We start from the raw sequence: 23,283 nt of genomic DNA, 5'->3' as shown, positions 1-23,283 counted from the left end.
GAATTCTGGGAGTTCCAGCCCACAAACACACACTGGGAGACACCTACATTTTGCTCATTTTCACTTATCTCTGAGGCTGCATGGCTCTCTCGGGCTTTTTTTTCTGTTGTAAATGTACATTTGCCACAAATGTAAAATTAATACCGAAATGTATCCTGCGATACAAAGATATCTGCAAGCGGGATCTGAAGGCCTTAGGAATGGACCTCAACAGATGGGAAACCCTGACATCAGAGTGTCCAGCCTGGAGGCAAGTGTTGCATCACGGCCTCTCCCAATTTGAAGAGACCCTTGTCCAGCAGGCCGAGGCAAAGAGGCAGTCCCGAAACCAGCAAAATCAGGGAGCTGGACAGGGGACAGACTGTGTTTGTCTTCAGTGTGGAAGGGATTGTCACTCTCGAATCGGCCTTCTCAGCCACACTAGACGCTGTTCCAAGTCCTCCATATAGAGCACGTTACCATCGTCTCTTGAGACTGAAGGATGCCTACATACACATACACTGAATGTAGTATCATTGATATAGTGATTCTCAAAATAAAGCAATGGGCACGGCATTATCAGATTTTTCCCCTCCATAATTACTACCACCAGAATTAAGCACAAGTTCCCCTAGCTAGATTTCTAATATTGTTTGCCATTCAAGGCTCCTCATTTGTTCCTTGTCCAGGCTTTCTCTGCAGCGGGATTTGGCACTAAGCTCTATAGCCAGTGCAAAGCTTTAAGGGCTGGTGTTCTCTTCGTTCATTACACCTTGTAGAGCAGTGGTTCTCAAACTGGGGTCCCCAGGTGTTCTTGGACTGCAATTCCCAGAGGCCTTCACCACCAGCTGTGCTGGCCAGGATTTCTGGGAGTTGCTACCCAAGAACATCTGGGAACCCAAGTCTGAGAACCACTGTTGTAGAGGAGGCCTCTCAAAAAACTACTGCTGCTACAGTGCCTCCTGGGGATCGTCGTTCTTCAGGCGGTGCCCTCTATACAGCCTAAAGAGCAACGAGACTGCAATTCTCAGGCACCAGGGCATCAGCTTCTTCTTTCTTTCTTTCTTTCTTTCTTTCTTTCTTTCTTTCTTTCTTTCTTTCTTTCTTTCTTTCTTTCTTTCTTTTTTCCTTTTCTTTTTTGTACATTTACAACAGGAACCAAGGCTCATGACAGCTATACAGTCTCAGAGACAGGCCCTGGTCCAGGTGAGCAAAATATAAGTGTCTGCAGGTGTCTGTGAACTGGAACTTCCAGAATTCTGCTTCGGGAATTCTTGGAAGGATTCTGGGAGTCGGTGCCTATAACAGGCAGCCCTGACCTTACCTGTCCGTCACAGCTGGGCAGTGAATCATCAGCCAATGGGGTGACGGAGGGTGGGGCTGAGGAGGGAGGAGCTGGAAGAAAAAGGGGTGTGAAGAGAGTGTGCGAGATCAGATCTGGAGTGTGAGAGAGAAAGAGCGTGTTTAGAGGCCTGTGTGCCGAAGTGTTCAGTGAGGGAAAGTCTGTGATTGATTAAATAGGAAACAGTGATTGACATCATGATTAGCTACTTGTGATTTACATATTTTATTTTGTTATTTCAATAAACCTGTTTTGTTTTGAAGGAAACCTTTGTCCTTCTTAAATAGTAATTATAATTGGTGGCAGTGAGTGTGAAGTGGTGTGGTGGGCATTCTGAGAGGCCTGAGTTGGCAGTGACATCAGAGTGGCCTGCTACGTCACAGTGCCCATAAAATAAAATAAAATTAAATAATAAAAAAAAAACATTCCCAAAGGCACCTCCTTAGTGCTGGATCACAGGGCAGGACTTGTGCTTCAACACATCTGAAGGCAATTTTTTGTTGTTCTGATCAGAACCCATTTTTGTCAGGGATGATGAGACTTTTACTTCAGTATATGGAGGGCTAGGGCTTCCCCACACCTGTCTTAAATGGTTTACATCGCAAAATGTCAGCACTGTATAGGAGCCTTGGTATAGGCTCCTATACAAAGAAACGATTTCGGAGACACTTTTCTGACTGCCACAGATGAAGTAAAATATCGGCAAATTATCAAAATGGATGGATGTGCTCCAAAGAACTAACTTTTCACATCACTTCCAAATGGGAAGTAAGAGAGGAAGAAATATAAGTAATGAGTCAAGCATATAAAACAGATACTCATATTCTTGAAAAATGGGGTGAGGCTTTTTTCCCCCCTGAAAAGCAGCAAATGGTATTCCTTCCTCCATGGCACACAGTATCCTAGGGTGACTAAGCTACTGTGGCACCAGAGGCAGAAAATGTCCCGTCTCTCCCCCCCCCCAAGTGGAACTAAAATACAGTAAAGATAAATTAAACAGTGGTTCTCAAACTGGGGTGGCCCAGGTGTTCCCAGAAGCCTTTTCACCACTAGCTGTGCTGGCCAGGTTTTTTAGGAGTCACGGTCCAACAGAGCAGAGGAAATCACCTGCCCGAGGCAGCCATGTGTTAGCACCAAATTCAAAATTTTGTGCATCAGAGTTTCTTTAATGGTATCTGAATAGTACCTACCACAGGCGTGCTAAGAGAACTGCACCCACTTCTGCATTGGTAAGGCTGCATGTAATTCTGGTACAATTGCATTCCATACTGGAAACAAAGCAACAAGTAACTATTACAGTCTTACAGCTGTAAGATCCACAGCATAAAAATACCCAGTGGTAGGTTCACAAAGTGGGGAATTTTCATCATCCACTAACTCTGCCCAGAATCTTCTCTCCCACACCACGCTCATCTCCTAACTTAAGAAAACCCTGGAGCAGGGAGAGATATTCTTATGCAAAATGGAGGCGATTCCATCCCTAACGTTTAGGCAGCCTTTCACATCATAGCACCTTCCAGGTCAACAAGTACACTGTAGCCCAACCAATCTGGAGGATATCAAGATGAGCCCAGAGTAGCCAGAGCTGCAACTACCCAACTTCTCTCATTAATCATCATCATCAATGTAAATCCAAACTAATATCACATGGTCTTTCCATGGTCTCAATGGAAGCCAGCTATTTTTGGTTGCATGGCATTGCCAAGTATTTAAAACTACTATTAAATGTGATGATACCTACTACCATGTTGTTCCCCTTTGTTGTCGACAGCCTGAGATTAATTGACCTACCAATCATTGTCATTGTTTACTGAGCAATGCTTCCTCGAAGGGGAACTGACTATCACCTCTGAATAACCTTTGAACTGCAGAGCTGGAAGGGAGCCTACAGATCATTGAGTCCAGCCCTCTCAAAGGAAGCATAGAGGGGGAATTGAACTCCCAACCTCTGGCTCTGTAGCCAGAGATCTAAGCCACTGAGCTATTAATGGTTGTTGCCCGGTGTGAAATGCCACACCATCAACTATTTGTGCTCAGAAAACAATCATTCCCCTTGTTTTGGGGCCCTGTATAACTATAACTATTTGCCATGGAGTCCCATTGTCATGTCTGAAGAAGTGGACTTCTCCACAAAAGCTAACATTAAAATATAGCAATTAGTCTTTAAAGAGCCACAATGTTTTGCCTTCTTCTTTTTGCCTGACATATCAGATATGATGTTACTGATGCAGAGATTCTCAGAATGAAGCAACAATGAATAGGCAGTGGATTATCAGATTTTTCTTTCAGTACAAGTAACAGAATTCAGCAGGAGTTCCTCCAGGTAGAACTCTGATCATTTTAGCCAAAATAACCCAAGTTATCAGAGGAGTTTAGCAGGCAGTCTGATCTTGATCTGTGCCAAATTTGGGGGAGTTTGAGCACACGGTTTTTGACTTATGATTTTTGCTGCCACCCCCTCCTTGCAAACACTGGTGACTTTTTTTTCTGTCTGCTGACTTAAAACAGATCAAATACATTTAAAAGATGAAAGCTGCTTACATTGAAAGATACTTTTTAGCCCCAGCTAGGGTTTTTTTTTAATTTGGAAGGAATCCAAGCTTCAGAGGGTTTAGTACTGGCTCTGAAAAAAGCCATTTCAAAGGGGAGGGGGAACTGACTTTCTTATAAACTGGCATCAACACTAAGAGTCTAAACAGAAACACTGCTTCAGCTTGGGAGCACGAAAGGGAGATCTGAACTTTTGGTCACGCCAGTCAGTATCAAATTAAATGACTTTCAGGAGAACTTTTTAACTTCTTCCTGGCCAAACAGGTATTTGAAAAATATTGCATTTCTAGTGTAAAAGTACTTTAAAAGATATTTTAAAATAGAGAAGCTCACTCACTTACGATGTAAAAATACTTTTTTTGATTTTGTGGCTGGGAATGGTCTTACTCAATGTTAGCAGAGCTTTAGGGCCTATTGCACCAATCTTGTCACCATAGAATTGTTTGGTAATTTAAAAAAACCTCTAGATATGCTATGTGTCATCAAGTCACTTCTAATGTGTGGTGGTGACTGTATGAGTCAATGAATTCCAGAATGCCCTACCATTAACAGTTCTGCTCAGATCTTGCAAACAAACAGCAACTCATGTTAGATCTCTCTCTGTACTGCCCCGCTTTCTACCAATATTGTATTTCCCATTAAATTCTGCTCAGATCTTGCAAACTAACAGCTGTGGCTTCCTCTGTTCAGTCAACCCATCTCATGTTAGGTCTTCTTCTTCTCCTATTGCTCCACTCAACTTTTCCCATCAATATAGTCTATTCTGGTCACTTCTATATATGTGCATGGTAGGATAGGCTAGGTTAATTTATTTTTGGTTAATTTAGTTTTCTTCCTCAGCATGCCAAACTCAAGGAAGGCACTTCCAAGTATTCTCTGCCTAGAAAACCCTAGAAAAGGTTAGCATGAGTCAGAATGGACTTGATGGCATACTATGATGATGATGACAAAATGTGCAGGCATATACAGCTACCACTGGTTCCATCGCAGTTGTCATGCAGTTCTAACATCTGAGAGAAAGCCCACGGTACAAAGCTCATGGCTTATTCTCACTATGGCTCCACAGTGGTGCACTCTTTCTTGGGTGCTCTTCAGGAGTCTGGAAATACTCCCCTGCAGTGGCTAAGGATTGGGCTGGAGCACGTTGTCTACATCAGCCACAGAAATAATCAGCAAAGAAAATTAGCAAGAGAAAAGCCACTTACCTTAAGCAAGCGAATTGCTGTCACCCAGCTGGTCCTACTTTGTTCACTGTCTGCATAAAGCTGTTTCAGGTCTCTGGCTCTTCCTGCTTTGTGAGGCTAGAAGGCCACAGCATATTGTTTAGCATTAATTCATATCTTGGAGGCAATACCTGTTGAAATAAAGGCTGCTAGTTCTCCCAGTTCATCAGACAACATATTCTGTTATTGCTACTCCAGGAAAAAATAAAGATTTGCCAAACCCCCACCCCCATGAGAATGTATATATCCCTCCATGTGCCCAAAATTAGGTTATCTGATATCAAAGCACTCAATATTTACCTTAAAGCAGAACCCAAAGCCGGTGGGCGCTCCAGATAATTTTTTGCCTGCCAAAGACATATATATGTCACTACTGCTGAATTCACTGAAAAGCTGCAGATGTCTTGGCTCCTAAAAAAAAGAAGAAGAACAAATTAAAGCTGGCTATGGCAAAAAAAAATCCCCTTCACGGACTGCTGCTTTGTTGTGGCAAAGGGGCTTGAGCAACTCAGAGAAGCTATGGGCTATGCCGTGCAGGGACACCCAAGACGGACAGGACATAGTGGAGAGTTCCGACTAAACGCAATCCACCTGGAGTAGGAAATGGCAATGCCAGTCCAGTATCTTTGCCAAGAATGCCCCCATGATCAGAAACAAAAGGCTAAAAGATATGACGTTAGAAGATGGGCCCCTCAGGTTGGAAGGCATCCAACATGCTACTGAGGAAGAGCGGAGGACAAGTACAAGTAGATCCAGAGCTAATGAAGTGGTTGGGCCAAAGCCGAAAGGACGCTCAGCTGTGGACGTGCCTGGAAGTGAAAGGAAAGTCTGATGCTGCAAAGAAAAATACTGCATAGGAACCTGGCATGGAAGATCTATGAACCTTGGGAAGCTGGTTGTGGTCAAACAGGAGATGGCAAGAATAAACATTGACATCCTGGGCGTCAGTGAACTAAAATGGACAGGAATGAGCGAATTCAATTCAGATGATTATCATATCTACTATTGTAGACAAGAATCCCATAGAAGGAATGAAGTAGCCCTCATAGTCAACAAAAGAGTGGGAAAAGCTGTAATGGGATATGCTCTCAAAAATGATAGAATTATTTCAATATGAATCCAAACATCACAGTAATCCAAGTTTATTCACCAACCACCATTGCTGAGGAGACTGAAATTGAACAATTTTATGAAGATTTACAACACCTTCTAGAACTGACACCGAAGATAGATGTTCTTGTCATTCTAGGGGATTGGAATGCTAAAGTCGGGAGTTAAGAGATAAAAGGAACAACAGGAAAGTTTGGCCTGGAGTTCAAAACGAAGCAGGGCAAAGGCTAATAGAGTTTTGTCAAGAGAACAAGCTGGTCATCACAAACCCTCTTTTCCAACAACACAAGAGGCTACTCTATACATGGTAATCACCAGATGGGCAATACCGAAATCAGGTAGATTATATTCTCTGCAGCCAAAGATGGAGAAGCTCAATACAGTCAGCAAAAACAAGACCTGGAGCTGACTGTGGCTCTGATCATCAGCTTCTCATAGCAAAATTAAAGCTTAAACTGAAGAGAGTAGGAAAAACCACTGGGCTAGTCAGGTATAATCTAAACCAAATCCCTTATGAATACACAGTGGAAGTGAAGAAAAGATTTAAAGAACTCGATTTGGTGGACAGAGTGCATGAAGAACTTTGGATAGAGGCTCGTAACACTGTACAGGAGGCAGCAACAAAAACCATCCCAAAGAAAACAATATGCAAGAAAGCAAAGTGGCTGTCCAACGAGGCCTTAGAAATAGCAGAGAGGAGAAGGGAAAGAAAATGCAAGGGAAATAAAGTTACAGAAAATTGAATGCAGACTTCCAAAGAATAGCAAGGAGAGACAAGACAGCCTTCTTAAAGGCTCTATTAAGAAGCCTTTAAGGCTTCTTAATAGAGGGGAAAACCAGAGATCTGTTCAGGAAATTTGGAGATTTTAAAGGAACCTTTTGTGCAAAGATGGACATGAGAAAGGACAAAAATGGGAGGGACCTAACAGAAGCAGAAGACATCAAGAAGAGGTGGCAAGAATACACAGAGGAATTATACCAGAAAGATCTGGATATCTCGGACAACCCAGATAAAGTGGTTGCTGACCTTGAGCCAGACATCCTGGAGAGTGAAGTCAAGTGGGCCTTACGAAGCTTGGCTAACAACAAGGCCAGTGGAGGTGATAGCATTCCAGTTGAACTATTTAAAATCTTAAAAGATGATACTGTTAAGGTGCTACATTCAATATGCCAGCAAGTTTGGAAAACTCAACAGTGGCCAGAGGACTGGAAAAGATCAGTCTACATCCCAATCCCAAAGAAGGGCAGTGCCAAAGAATTCTCCAACTACCGTACAATTGCACTCATTTCACATGCTAGCAAGGTTATGCTCAAAATCCTACAAGGCAGGCTTCAGCAGTATGTGGACCGAGAACTCCCAAAAGTACAAGCTGGATTCCAAAGAGGCAGAGGAACAAGAGACCAAATTGCTAACATGCGCTGGATTATAGAGAAAGCCAGAGAGTTCCAGAAAAACATCTTCTACGTCATAGACTATGCAAAAGCCTTTGACTGTGTGGACCACAGCAAACTATGGCCCTTAAAGAAATGGGAGTGCCTGACCACCTTATCTATCTATGAGCCTCGTGGCGCAGTGGTTAAAACGCTGTACTGCAGCTAAAACTGTGCTCACGACCTGGGGTTCAAATCCCAGGTAGCCGGCTCAAGGTTGACTCAGCCTTCCATCCTTCCGAGGTCGGTAAAATGAGTACCCAGCTTGCTGGGGGGGCAATGTGTAGCCTGTATAATTAAAATTGTAAACCGCCCGGAGAGTGCTTGTAGCGCTATGGGGCGGTATATAAGTCCAATAAATAAATAAATATAAATAAATATCTCCTGAGAAACCTATACGTGGGACAGGAAGCAACAGTTAGAACTGAATGTGGAACAACTGACTGGTTCAAAATTGGGAACGGAGTACGACAAGGCTGTATATTGTCTCCCTGCTTATTTAACTTATATGCAGAATACATCATGCGAAAGGCTGGACTGGAGGAATCCCAAATCGGAATTAAGATTGCCGGAAGAAATATCAACAACCTCAGATATGCAGATGATACCACTCTGATGGCAGAAAGTGAGGAGGACTTAAGGAACCTTGTAATGAGGGTAAAAGAGGAGAGTGCAAAAATGGTCTGAAGCTCAACATAAAAAAAAAAAAAACTAATATCATGGCCACTGGTCCCATCACCTCCTGGGAAATAGAAGGGGAAGATATGGAGGCAGTGACAGATTTTATTTTAGGCTCCATGATCACTGCAGATGGAGACAGCAGCCACGAAATTAAAAGACACCTGCTTCTTGGGAGGAAAGCGATGACAAACCTTGACAACATCTTAAAAAGCAGAGACATCACCTTGTCAACAAAAGTCAGCATAGTCAAAGCTATGGTTTTTCCTGTAGTGATGTATGGAAGTGAGAGCTGGACCATAAAGAAAGCTGACCGCCAAAGAATTGATGCTTTTATTTTATTTATTTTTATTTATTTTATTTATACCCCGCCCATCTGGCCTATAAGACCACTCTAGGCGGCTGGAGGAGGCTCTTGAGAGTCCCCTGGACTGCACGGAGAACAAACCTATCAATTCTAAAGGAAATCAACCCTGAGTGCTCACTGGAAGGACAGATCCTGAAGCTGAGGCTCCAATACTTTGGCCATCTCATGGGAAGAGAAGACTCCTTGGAAAAGCCCCTGATGTTAGGAAAGTGTGAAGGCAAGAAGAGAAGGGGACAACAGAGGATGAGATGGTTGGACAGTGTCATCGAAGCAATCAGCATGAATTTGACACAACTCCGGGAGGCAGTGGAAGACAGGAGGGCCTGGCGTGCTCTGGTCCATGGGGTCACGAAGAGTCAGACACGACTGAACAATGACGATGGCAAAAATGCTGGCTATGGTAAAAATGCAAAATGACCAGTCCACAGAACAACATATATGATTCCCAAAGAGAAACAACAGGAAAATAAAAGATGCTTTAACACCGAGCCCCAATGTCTTGAACTTCAGCTCCCAGAAGCCATAGCCAGAATGGTGAATGGTAAAGGCTCATAAGGAGCAATAGTCTAAAAGGTTCCTGGGTTCTCCACTCCTGGTCTAGGCACACAGAAGAGACAAAATATTCCATGAAGCCACAGAACGTCAAAAGATCTGTCAATCTGATTTTCATCTGTTAGTTTCCAAAAGCAGGCAATCCTAATGAACTCAGAAGCAACTGTAGATATGATACTGGGCACCAACATAAAAGCGCTTTAGATAAAGTAGTGAAAACTGATTATGTGATCATCAACACCAAAGATGTATATTTAAAGCCACCAAGGTTTACATCTTGGATGCTAAAGAGATTTTTTTTAAAAAAAATTCACTTGAGAGATTTGGGGTGGGAAAGAGTGCAACAAATGCTTGAACAGAAAATAAAAGAGAAAACAGGAGTAAATGGGTAGCAGGTGATTCCTTTGTTCCATCAGCCACACCCCAACCCAGCCCTACTGAGGTTTAATGGACCCTTCTGATTAGAGTAGGCGGTGATGTGGGGACGAATGTGCCTTTACTGATTTTCCGTCATCTACCATTCCTCATCAACCTCCTAGGTCAAGGTTCAAACTATTCAGGAGGGCCCTTTACACTTCAGAAGAGGTTTCAGAGGGGAGCAAAGGGATTTCTAGAGGAAAGGACCATGAAGAAGTACAGTAAGTGGCCTTCCACCCAACCCGCCAAAGTTTCTTGAGGGCAAAGCCACAATATTTAGTATTCAGCTTTAAAAAAGCAAAATATGGATATGAAAACTATGGGTTATTAGACAGGATCCTATTGGTTATTTACACTGGCATGAGTGCAATGAATGGCAAAAATAACAGAAGCAAATTGCTACTAATTAATGCTTGCATTTCTCACTGGGACATGGCAAGGAATGCAAGCAGTGACTCGTTAACTGGCAGCAATTAGCTGTCACAATTTATGCCATCGCACTTATGCTGGCATAAATAAACTAAAAGATTCCACTCATTATGTTTCAGGTAGAATCAAGATACAGTAATAGGTAATCCTTCACTTTAAAAGCATGGCACAAGACTGATAATTCACTGTATGTCCGTATAGATTTTTTTGGGGGGGTGGGGGTGGGAACTGAACTAGTCCTGATGAATCCTGAAGCTCCAAAGTCTTTCCACATCAGGACATTCTCAAACAGAGTGGGCTCCAAATTCATGCCACCTGGCCCAATGTTCTCTGTGCCAAGGTACAGTCTCTCTCCGTGGTCACATTCAGAAGCCAGTCCCAGTCAAATTAACTAGGAACTCCAAGGACCAAACTTCAGCTCCTCTGTTTACAAATAATGTGCTCTCCTGCACTGCTATGGAGCATCTCCCTTCAAAACAAAACAAACATGGAAATAAGGATGGAAGGAAAGGAAGCAAGGAAGGAGGCAAGGAGAAAACGCACCAGTTGATCATTTTATTGTTCTGGGTGGGTGTTACCTCGCCCACAGTCAAGGCCTCCCCCAGCTGACAATGGCATGCCTTCGAAATGCCTCCTTTTTTGCCAGTACTGCTGCTGAAATATGAACAGCAGATTATTTAATTATTTAAATGAAAAGGAAATATTAAATCCTGGCATAGGAAGGGTGGTGAGGGTTTCCATAGCCCAATGCAAAGGCACCTGAAGGAGGAACAACTTGTCTTCCACTGGCAAAAGACAACCACTGATGGGGCAGTGTATAAATCAAACAAGGTAAAGGTTCCCCCTGACAAATTGTCCAGTCATGTCCAACTCTAGGGGGCGGTGCTCATCCCCGTTTCCAAGCCATAGAGCCAGCATTTGTCCGTAGATAGTTTCCGTGGTCACGTGGCCAGCGAGACTAGCCACGGAACACCATTACCTTTCCCATTGTGGTGGTACCTATTTATCTACTCACATTTTTACATGCTTTCAAACTGCTAGGTTGGCAGGAGCTGGGACAAGTGACAGAAGCTCACTCCGTTGTGTGGATTAAATCTTACGACGGCTGGTCTTCTGACCTTGCAGCACAGAGGCTTCTGCGGTTTAACCGGCAGTGCCACCACGTCAGATCAAACAAACAATTGATCAAATAAGAGGGAAATCTGCTAAACCCTATGACTGGAAATCTGCTAAACCCTATGTGTGTTTGGTGTGCATTTCTAATGGAAGGATGCCATGTTTCAGGAGGAACAATTTTAAAAGGAAATGCTAAGGATTCCATTTGCAAATCAACTTCACAGCTTTAAAAAGTGGCTTTCATTTAACCTGGTTCTGGAAAGAAATTCTAGCCCAGTCCCTACCACCACTGGAAGGTTTATCCCTCTCCCTCTCCTTTTCAGGTGTTCTGCAATGAGAGGAATAAAAACTGAGGGAAGTAAAGCTTTGATTTGGGGATCCTGCAGACTCAAGGTTACAAAACGATTCCTCTGCAAGAGACGCTTATGGCAGGCACTTATTTCTGCCATAGCTTTGGCAATCTTACCTTTGATGTCCCTTTAGTGGAAAAATACAGACCAGATCTTCGCAACAAGAAGTACATCTTTTTCCAGGTTTTTTTCCCTTGCTCTTTAGCATGTAAATAACTGTGAATTTCAGGACATGTACTGGAACTTAAAAACATCTGAAAGAGAGAGGGGAAAATTTTTTTAATGTATCCAATTGGAATGCATCCTTATCTATCAAATCCTAACAGATGATGTTTTTTTTTCTCTTTTTGGACTACAATTCCCAGAATTTTAAATTTTGACTTGCCTAGAAAACCTTTTTGGAGGAAGATATTAGATTAGATTAGATTAGATTGATAGATTTGCATAACAGTATCAGAAACGAGGGATATGAAATCTGTGGTCCTCTTCACGTTGCTTAACTAAAACTTCTATCAGCTCAGAGCACCATCCATACTGGCTGGAGATGATGGATGTTGAAGCCCAACAACTTTAGAAGCCTCATAGGTTTCCCACCAATTGCGATAAATAATTGCTAGAATCTGCTCAGAATGTGATGCCATTAATACAAGTCTCCCTGCTAGGTCTCTAAGGAACCCAGCCGTTTCTTTTTTCTTAACACATTTCAAAAGAATGAAGTTGATCGTAACAATACATCATGCTGAGCCAAATGTAACCATAAGGGGAATACTGGGCCATACTTTGGCCCAGTAATTCATTCATTTAGCTTTAATATAAACTTCCTATAATACTTTCAATAATATCTTCCAGCTATCCATTTTAAAACGCCAATAATAAGCCATTGCTGAACTGAATTCTCGTGATGAAAGAACATGTAAGCAACTGCTGATTTTGGATCTAAAAGTTGCTGCAACTTCCCTTAAACTCCCCTTTCCTAAAATCACTTCTATAATGAAAAAGAGGGGCAGGGCATTCCTTGACACATTGCTACCCCATCACTGGGCCATGTTAATCTCTTCATTCTGTCCAGAAAGGCGATGCTTGCAGTGTTCAGCCTGCCACATTTTAAACACCCATGTCTCACCTGCAATATCTGAGTATGGCTCAGCCTTCCATTGATCTCATTTGAGAAGGACACCAAATGTTCTGGGAAAAAGTTCTGTTCAATAAAGACAAATTAACAGAAGGATCAGCAGGGATTTTCATATATACATACAGATCATAAACACAGTTCAAATCATCTAGCTTTGGTTTCAGTTTGCGTCCGATTAACAGAAGCTCTTTCACAGAGCTTAAAAGTGTCACAGTTGCCAAGATCATGCAAGCCAGTATGGCCACTGGGTGTAATGCCTAGGGTGCTGCGATTTGTAGTCCAAACCAGTCAGTCTCAACCTTTTTTTTTTTTTTTTTTGGCCACGGCCATAAACACATTATGAAAGAAATACAAGCCAAATGAGGATTGTGTATGGGATTCTCATGGTGTACCTCCCACCCTGCGGCACAACTGCCTCTCTTCCAGAGCTAATTGAGCTGGTCTCAAGGGTGGTGTTGGAGTCCCCTTGGCTCATCATGCTGGAGGACTTCAACACCCATGCCAAGGAAGCTCTGTCAGGGGTGGCTCAAGGCTTTACGACCTCCATGGCGACCATGGGTTTGTTCCAAATGGTGTCTGCCCCCATCCATGCTGCAGGCTACACCTTTGACCACCACCTTAGTCTTCTGTATCGGCATAGACTCTGGTGACCTGGGCGTGAAGGAACTTTCTGTAGTTCCATTGTCATGGACAAACCATTATCGGGTGCAATTTGCACTCATTGGAATGCAGAGCCTTTGCAGGGGGTGGGGGTTAGACTAAGGCATTATGACCCAGGAGGTTGATGGATCCCAATGGTTTCCTGGTTGCCCTTGGGATGTTCTCTCTCTCTGATGAATCTCTGCTTGATCTCTGGAGTGGGGAAATGGCAAAACACATTGACATGATTGCTCCTAAAGGTCTCCTTCCACAAAGTAGAGCCAAACTAATGGGTGGCGATGAAACAAGTGGGACGTAGATTTGAGCAATGGTGGAGGAAAACTCTGATCAAACATGAGCTAGGGTCTATTGGAAGGCCTATTCCATGGCAATGGAAACGGCAAAGAAGTCATTCTTTTCTGCCACGACTATATCAACATAGAATTGCCTAGCTGAGATTTTCTGAATGGTCAAGGGTCTGTTACATGATGGCCCCCTGAAAAATAATGCAGACCACACTGTAACTTGCTGTGAAGAATTTGCACAACATATTGCACACAAAATTGCTCAGATCTGCTCTGAGAACAGCGACATCTATGTTGGCTTGGGCATGTTATGAGAATGGCTGATGGTCGGATTCCAAAAGATCTCCTGTATGGAGAATTAGTGCAGGGAAATCGCCCCAGAGGGAGACCACAGCTGCGATACAAGGAGGTCTGCAAACCGGATCTGAAGGCCTTAGGAATGGATCTCAACAGATGGGAAACCTTGACATCCGAGCGTTCAGCCTGGAGGCAGGTGGTGCATCATGGCCTCTCCTGATTTGAAGAGACACTTGTTCAGCAGGCCGAAGCAAAAAGGCAGTCCTGAAACCAGCAAAATCAGGGACTGGACAGGGGACAGATTGTATTTGCCTTCAGTGTGGAAGGGACTATCACTCTTGAATTGGCCTTCTCAGCCACACTAGACACTGTTCCAAGTCCTCCATACAGAGCACATTACCATAGTCTCTTGAGGCTGAAGGATGTCTACAGCTCTGACTGGGACGCTGTAGTTGATTCAGTCCTGTGAATGTAACTATGGTCCCTGCTTGCCCTGTGTTAATGGATGAGTTTCAGTTTCTGTAGCCTGATGATATGGTCAGGACACTTGGGGAAGTGAGAGCTACCACCTGTCTGCTGGATCCTTGCCCTTCCTGGCTCATAAAAGCTGTGAGAAAGGGACAGGTTGAGTGGGTAGGAGGAGTGGTGAATGCATCATTGCAACAGGAGAGAAACCCATCCTACTTAAAGGAGGCAATAGTAAGAACACTGTTTAAAAAAAGTCCTATTTGGATCCCATAATACTGAACTATTACCAAACAGTATCTAATATTCCATTGTTGGGGAAGGTGCCAGAGCAGGTTGTGGCCTCTCATCTCCAGAGGTTCCTGGAGGAGACAGAGTATCAAGACCCATTTCAATCTGGCTTCAGGCTTGGTTATGGGACAGCTTTGGTCGCCTTGGTGGGTGACCTACACTGGGAACTGGAGAGGGGTGTGTGAGCCAGCTGCAGCTGGCTGGCAGAGTGGTCAGCCTCCTATGACAGGAGAAATGCTCTCCCCATTCCAAACACCTGGGCCCATGGAGAAAAGTAAGGGCCAGACACATCACAAAGAGGGGGAAGATGCTCTGCAGGGCTCGAAATAGGAGGAGAGGAGAGGAGAGCTTGGGAGAGGAAGAACACGCTGACCCTTGGCAGGATGCCCTGGAATTCCTTATTGCCAAGAACGAAGCCTCCGTTCCCAGAAGAGGAGCTGGATGTCCTTGCCAACCCAGGAAGGCTGATAACGTGGTGTCCAGACCCTGAGAGGGTAAGCAAGAGGGCTGGGAAGGAGAGACCATGGCCTTGGCTCCCCCTCCTTCCCCAGTTGCTTCCTCAAGCTGCCTCCCTGGACTGGAGAGAAGCCAGGAGGGGGTCCTGCCTGCCCTAACTGAGCGGTTTTCTCTATGTGGACATTTCTGCTTAGCTAACCAGGGAGTGAAGTAAGTCCTGGCCAGCTCGGGGACTACTCGGTTGCCGGGACAAAGGTCAGAGGCTCGAGGGAGGAGCCAAGCCAACATTGGAACTGAGAGCTTGAAGGGGTCTGAGGCTGCAGAGACATTCCATTTCTGTTTCTTCCCTCTGCAAGTCAGAGGGGGACACGGACTGGAAGGGCCACCAACCTCCAGAGGGCGGCCCTGGACTAGATTCTGCTATTGGCCAGAAGGGCTTGGGGCTGGAAGGAGCCCCAGCACCCCCAACACCCTGCAGGGTCTTGACTCTGCAAGAACATGTGTTCATGCATCATCTTTCCATGTTCCCAATAAAGTCCTCATTCTACCACAACTTACTGCCTCATCGTGGAAAGAGTGGCAGGGGGTTATAGTACTTGTTGATTTTGCTGGAGCTCTCGGCACCTTTCCATACTATTGACCATGGTATCCTCCTGACCAGTCTCTCTGGAATGGGACTTGGGGGGGGCACTGTTTTGCTGTGGCTCCAGCCCTTCCTGGAGGAGAGAACTCCGAAGGTGATGCTGAGAGATTCGTGTTTGACACCCTGATCACTGACCTGTGGGGTTCCTCGGGGTTCTGTTATTTTGTTATTATCTCCTATGTTATTTAACATCTACATGAAACCACTGGGAGAGATTATCCAGAATTTGGGGGATTGGTGTCACCAATATGTAGATGATACCCAACTCTACCTCTCCTTGCCACCTAAATCTGAGGAAGCTGTTTCGGTTCTTAATCAGTGTTAGATATCAGTAATGGACTGGAAGAGGGTGAATAAACGAAACCTAATCCAGACAAGACAGAGGTGCTTCTGGTCAATCAAAAGGCAGATCAAGGAAGAGGGATGCAGCCCCTACAGGATAGGGTTATACTGCCCCCTCAAAAAAATACAGGTAGGCAGCTTGGGGGTGTTCCTGGCTTCATCTCTGAGCCTGGATGCTCAGGTTTTGGCAGTGGCCAGGAGTGCCTTCACACAATTAAAAATAGTACACCAGCTACGTCAGTTTCTGGAAAGATCTGATCTGGCCACTGTAACACATGCCTTAGTTATTTCCCTGCTGGATTACAGTAACGCGTTCTATATGGGGCTACCGCTAGAAAGTGTCAGGAAACTTCAGTGAGTCCAAAATGCAGCAGTCCAATTGCTGACTGGGGCTAGTTGCAGGGATCATGTAAGCCCCCTGTTACAGCAGCTCTACTGGCTACCAATCAATTTCTGGGCACAATTCAATTGGACCCAGCCCTAAATGGCCTGGGTCCAAGCTATCCCAAAGGCCATGCCTCCCACGTTGAGATCATCAGGAGAGGCCTTCATCTCAGTCCCACCACCTTCGCAGGTGGTGGAGAGAGTCTTCTCTGTTGTATTCTCCAAGGCTTTCACGGCTGAGATCTGATGATTGTTGTGGGTTTTTCGGGCTCCTTGGCCGTGTTCTGAAGGTTGTTCTTCCTGATGTTTCGCCAGTCTCTGTGGCCGGCATCTTCAGAGGACTGGAGTAGCTACTTCAGAGGACTACCCCAGTCCTCTGAAGATGCCGGCCACAGAGACTGGCGAAATGTCAGGAACAACCACCTTCAGAACACGGCCAAAGAGCCCGAAAAACCCACAACAACCATCAGTCTTCTCTGTTGCTGCTCCCAAACTTTGGAACTCCCTCCCACAGGAGACCAAGCTGGCCCCATCTTTGCTGTCCTTCCGCAAGCAGGCAAAGACCTTTCTCTTTAGGCAAGCTTTGCCTTAGTGACTGCCTGCATGAATGACTGGCTACGTGGCTGGCTACAATGAGTGACTTTTAGACAGATAGTGACACATTACTGCTCTGACTGGGTCTTTAGTACTATTTGTGTTTACCATCCCTCAGAGTGGTGTTTGTTCTTTTTTAGTATTTCTACACTCATTGTTTTAGCTTCAATATTGTCTTTTAATTATGCAAGCTGCCTGTTTATGCTCACTGTTTTCAGCTTTAAATATTGTCTTTCAGTGAAGCAAGCCACCTTGAGAGAAAAGCGAGGTGAAAATATTTTAAATAAATAAACAGTGGACCTTGTAAGGTGGTGGTGGGTGAAGAATTGTTTCAGTCTGTGGCCCCCTTCAAATCTGCCAGGGTCCCCCAGTGACTGATATGGCTTCTATTTGAGAATGGCTGGTCTAAATAGTAACTTCTAGCTAATTCTACACTTTTGTAGGAAGCACACAAACAGCCTTTGAGACTGAAAATAAGGCCATATAATACATTTCTTTACATTGTTGAAGAACTGGGAACTATCTGAGTTTGAGGAAAGTGTTTGGATGCTGAGTATTTTAAAACGAAATACCGTCAACCACTGATAGAGGACATCATTGGCATGCCTGAGACCCACACTCAGTCTTAAGATTGTGCCTACATATATCTAGTGTTAGAAAGGGGAGGTATATAATACTCCTTGACATATAATACTCCTTGACATCAAGAAACATTTGTTTCAACTGGATATCATAATCACGTATCCATTCCAAACGTAAAAGGTTGAGGTAGGTTAGCAATTTAACTGAATTAATACACAACCTCAACGTGTTTGAAGAACTTACCTCAGGGTTTTTGAAGAACTCGTATTTTGCATAATTTTTTCTAAAATAAAATCTATTGCTTTCTTCAATTCCCCATTTTGACTGAACCTCAATTACCATTTCATGATCTTCTATAATTCTCTCTGTGTAATTAAACAAACAAATAAACAAAGGTAAATGCTAGCCATTCTCTTTACATTAATTCATCTTCAGCAAGCAGTAAACACAAGAATGTGCACGTGCCACTCAGTACAATGGCACTGCGGCAGCACCAGGTGGAGACTCTGAAAGACTTAGATTAGAAGACGACAGTGAAAATGTCCAGATCTATTGAGAAGAGGAGGGATTCATGGAATTGAATATTGGAACCAATGCCCAACCCTCATCTGTATCCAAGGCAGATACAGGACAGCAACTCTTCTGGAGCCAAGCAGGTCTGAATCTGGTCAATATCTGGATGAAAAATTGCCTCAGAATCCTAAAGGGGGGGGGGGGGAGAGAAGGCTAGAGAGAGAGAGCCAGACCAACTACCACCAACATATTGAGGGTGCTATGTTCCCTAGCCCTGAGCTAATGGATGGTTCTTGACTATTGCATGCCAATTCTCTGTATTTCACTCCCCATTTCTGGTGGCTGATGGTAGAAAATTGAAGGATCTCATCATGACCCCTGAGATGTATCTGATGAGTGTTCCTAAATATGATTAGCTACCTGGAGTACCACTCTGGCGGGAAAGGGAGGACAGAAATAATATAAATACAGATCTACTCATGCCCTTCCTTACCATCCCATACCACAGTTCTAACTTGGTTAGAAAAAGCACAGATATTAATGAATAGCCTGGTTCCTTCAATGGGGCCTCATGCAATTTTAAATCATTTCTTCAAACCAGATAGCCTTACAGGAAGAGCAGAGCCTAAAGAGATATGTTCCCACCCCACATGTATTTGCTCAGCAGCTCCCATCCACCCAAGCCAGCACAGCCAACAGTGGGGGGACGATGGGTATTTTGGTTCAACAACATCTGGAGGATCATATATTCCACTTTCCCTTACTGCGTTCCCCTACCATCCGTGGCCAAAATGGACACTTCATATTTGCACACCGGCTGATACAGAAATAAGGCACTCCAAGGGAAAATAAAGACTTTGGCCAATAAAAATGTTCCCTATAGGAATATTAGCTGAGTCAAAGTTCCAACTCAGCGAAAGCTGTTAGATACTTGATGGATAATATTCCATAGATAATATACTCCAACATAATAAACTACAAATCTACTGCAGAGACCTTTGTCCCTAAGCAAGCCAAGCAAATCTTTAAGGTCTAGAAAAGGCATGCACTGGATCTTGTGGTAAAAGACAAGCCACTGTTCACGAAACTTAGGAGGCACACAAACGCACACACTTGCTCAACTAAATGCAGATAAACGGGTGACAAATTAGGCCCATAAGGACCACTTTGGTCTGAAAACCTCCTCTAATTTTCATAGCAGTTGAATTGGAGAGACTGAAAAACTCAGCTGAACACAGCCATGTCTCAGCACACGCTTCTTTTGCTAACTTTAAAGAGAGCTTTCAAACCGATCTGACATTTCAGTGTGGTTACACGGATGTCACTGTGACATTTATGGAAATGCCACCCTTTTTGCAGTATTGGAAGGAGGCAAAAGTAGAGTTTAAAATAAAGTTCCACGGTTGTCCACAACAGACTATATTAACTCTTTAACTGATTGCATTGCTGAACTGCCTAGATATCATTTAACAACATAATCTCGTAATTAGATCGTCGCTCTATCAGACAAGGCAAAATGAGGAGCAGCCAAAGTATTCATGATACAAAATCTGAGTCAAATTTGCACCATTTAGAGCCTTTCAAGTCAAACACTTCACAGAGGATGACATCTTCCCCTCTCACAAGCTAAGGAGAGAACTATTTAAAAAGTGCCATTGCATTGAATTTGGTGGAAATACATATATTTTGCGAAAACTTAATCTAAGACACCAGAAATTGCTAGAAATTCAAGGAAGATTATTTCTATCCTCTTCTAGCTTTGCTCTTTTTTCCTTTTCCAGCTTATACTTAAACATCACATAGCCACGAAGCGTGCTCAATCCTGGCTGGGCTGGAGTGGGGGTGGAAAGCTATCCTCTCAAAACATTTGCTTTATTTCATCTTAAATGCATACTTGTACAAATCATGTGTTTCCTCTGAATATACCAACAGCTCTCTTTGGCACTTGCTGTTAAAAGAAATAATAACCTGGACTATTCTATCACACACATCAAGCTGACAATTTTTTTGCTTTGAATTACTGATTGTAAATCAGGAAGAAGAAAGACTGTAGGTGAGTCAGGAAAATTCAGAAAACTTACAGAAATTCTGAACTTGAGTCTTTTGCTCAAGGAGCGTATTGACAAGTGAGAAACAACAGTGACACCTAGTGGACACCCTGAAGTCTGACACCTCAGTGCTAAAGCAAACCTGAACATGGATCCCTTAATTTAAAAGCTATCCAACATTTTGCTCTACAGGCAAATCTAAAACTTGCAGATTTATAGAATGAGTGTGATGCTCCCTCACCCACTCTACATGCTGTTCTTTCCTACTTAGTTCAAATTTCAGGAGCCTAATTTTCTCATCAGTGGAAAGGACACTACAGTGGTGCCTCGCATAGCGATGATAATCGGTGCAGCAAAAACTGCTGCAAAGCGATTTTGTCGCTATGCGATTTTAAAAAGCCCATAGGAATGCACTGAGACCCCTTCAATGCGTTCCTATGTGCTTCAGACTCACCTTTAAACGAAAATCCTCCATACGGCAGCCATTTTCGCTGCCCGGTAAGCAAGGAATCCGTCCCAGAAAACAGCAGGCGGCCATTTTTTTACCCGGCGGCCATTTTGGAACCGCCGATCAGCTGTTTAAAAATCATCACTTTGCGGTAAGCGATTTTCCCCATTTAAAACATCACAATGCGATTGCTTTTGCGATCGCAAAATCTTCATCGCTATGCAATTTCATCGTTAAACGGGGCACCCGTTAAGCGAGGCACCACTGTATTTAGATGATGAATTATCCTGGCTAGTAGACTGCTGCCAGAGAATGTGCTGCTGAACAGTCTATGTTGTACGTGGCTCCTCCCTGGCTATCGCTCAGGCAAGGGGCCAGTCCGCAACCCCTTGATTAAGCACAAAGCCCTGTAAAAAGGAATTTTGGGGGGCAGGATCTCTAGCAGGCATCACTAGAAGCCAAAGTCTGGAAGGGCTCAGGAAACCACTCCATCCACAGAGCTGCTGTCCTCTTCAAACATGGAGTCTTCTAGCCCCTGAGTTTTAGTCTCTGTGATGCATATGGAACATCATTCCTTCCTATTAGTCATAAACCTCAGTGCCGCACATTCTCTTTTCCCGACTCCCCAGCCAATGACCCACTCGACAGCCAGAGCGCATTCCTCTCCTCCTCCTCTTCAGGTGTTCAACCAGTTCCCGAGAGGATCATGGGTTTGCCTGCCCTGCCTCCTGGTCTGAGTGGCCGATCAGCCAAGGAGGTGGGGCATGTTCCTGCTGGAGGAGGAGAGGAACATGTGCTGGCTGGTGTATGTGTGTGTGAAGGGATTCAGCTGGGGAGGCGGGGGAAGGGAATAGGTGGCACCTGAAGTGTACAAACCAGCACAAACCTCCCGAGATTCGTGCCCATCTCTGCTTCCCATCATCCACAAGTTAGTCTGACGCTAGAAACGTGTAAGATGGATCCATGATATCTATGAGTTATGCCCAAAGGATAAAGTATGACCATACTCCCAAATGCCTTCTACCTGTAGAACTAAAGTTAAACAGGCATACTTCTATCTTGGTTTGTTCATGAATCGTGATGGCAGAAACCTTATTCTGGTGGGAGGTACAAGATGACAAAACTGAACTGTGAACATAATAGAAAACAGCCCAAAATTAGTCTGAATCTTATGTTTTCCCCAGGAGTTGCTTCCACTGCCTGCCTTGGCATAAAGTACATCAGCTTTCAAAATGGGTGACATAAACATAGATGGGCAAGAATTTCATTTGGTTCATTTTATTACAAGAATTTCTGTACATTTTTGAAATTCTTCAAATACTCAATAGAAAGAACTTGTTTTGGTGGGGTTTTTTAAAAATGAATTTTGAAGAAAGGAAAACAACTGAATTCATTTATCCAAGGCATAGAGGCTTTGGAGGTTAACTGACTGGTCTGGCATCCATACTGCATCTGTGGTGATGAATTTAGAGTCGCCACTGCTTTTCTTCCTCCTAGGATCTTCCTCTTTAAAAGCTCCATAGCAGGTCATCTCCACCATGGGTACAGCTATGTCTTTTGAACGCAGCCAGCGTGTATCCCTGAGAATTTCAGTTCAATCACTGATACGAAGGCTCACCAGAGCCGACTTCCTCAGGAAAGCGTGCAGCTGACACATCAAATTAAATGGGGTAAGGGCTCCCTGCTGCCTTCTGGCCTGCCACTGTTGCCTTCCGACCTTCCAGAAGCAATGCTGGATCTGACAGCACCCTCAAGCTACACACCTGGTCTTCCAGAAGTGATACCACCCCCTCACAACAGGCTACATCCAAATCCCAGCTTCACCAGCCGACTGTCCAAAAGGACCTCCCTCTTGTCTGGCCTGAGCTTCACGGCTTTCTTCACATCAGTTTAAGAAAGAAAGAGAAAGCTAGAGAGGAGTATGTTGATTGGTAGGGGGAGGATTTCTAAGACATGTCATCTTTTTTTTTTCAGCCACCTATGTCTGAGCTTCTAAATGGGTTTGGACATGTTTATGAATAATCTGGTGAGATAGGCCAGATTGCTCATAAACATGTTTAAACTTGCTTGTGGGTTCAAGTCTAGGTTGCAGAGGAAGTGTGAAATGTCACAGAAATCGTCTCCCAAATGATACCCAGACCCAAAACTCCAGGGGACCTCCACTGGTGGCTACACAAAGGTTGCAGGAAGGGAATGTGGCTTTTCTGCAGCCTAAAGCATTGGTTTGGGCCCACGTTACCTGTCAGAACGTCGCCCCAATGTCAACTGCCTGCGTGACCCACCAGGACATCGCAGACAAGGCTCCTCTGGCCCACAAGCCTTCTCCACAAGAGCTCTGCGTTGCCTCCTTCTTTGTGGAATCAGCTCCCGGAGGTGCTTCACCTGGCCTCTTCCCTGGCAATATTTAAGAGGCAATGGAAGACATGGCTCCTCTTCAGGGAGGTTTTCCACTCTGACCCTATTTGAGTGAAGGAATCTTACATCTCAGTCCAGCCATTTGTTGTTTGTATTTTTCTTCTCATTTTATGTTTCATGTAGTTTTACTACTGCTCTGGCGTTCTGTTTTTATGCGGCTGGATTATTTATGGCTTTATTATATT

General features: G+C 44.1%; 1 protein-coding gene across 2 annotated transcripts in view; it reads right to left on the bottom strand.

The window, feature by feature from the left end:
- GRB14 (growth factor receptor bound protein 14) overlaps window positions 1–23,283 on the bottom strand; it is a 71,522-nt gene that overhangs the window by 5,302 nt on the left and 42,937 nt on the right. For both annotated transcript variants that reach the window (XM_072982024.2, XM_020804366.3), the window contains 6 exons: window positions 17,918–18,039; window positions 12,668–12,742; window positions 11,661–11,798; window positions 5,395–5,505; window positions 5,077–5,172; window positions 2,512–2,589 (listed from right to left, as the gene is read on the bottom strand). In XM_072982024.2, the coding sequence (XP_072838125.2) occupies window positions 2,512–2,589; window positions 5,077–5,172; window positions 5,395–5,505; window positions 11,661–11,798; window positions 12,668–12,742; window positions 17,918–18,039 (620 nt within the window). The remainder of the gene's footprint in view (window positions 1–2,511; window positions 2,590–5,076; window positions 5,173–5,394; window positions 5,506–11,660; window positions 11,799–12,667; window positions 12,743–17,917; window positions 18,040–23,283) is intronic.

Source organism: Pogona vitticeps, chromosome 1, assembly GCF_051106095.1.
Source record: "Pogona vitticeps strain Pit_001003342236 chromosome 1, PviZW2.1, whole genome shotgun sequence".
In the NCBI taxonomy this organism is placed as follows: Eukaryota; Metazoa; Chordata; class Lepidosauria; order Squamata; family Agamidae; genus Pogona; species Pogona vitticeps.
Note: the sequence above shows the minus strand (reverse complement) of the source record. Positions and strands in the feature narration are given on the sequence as shown.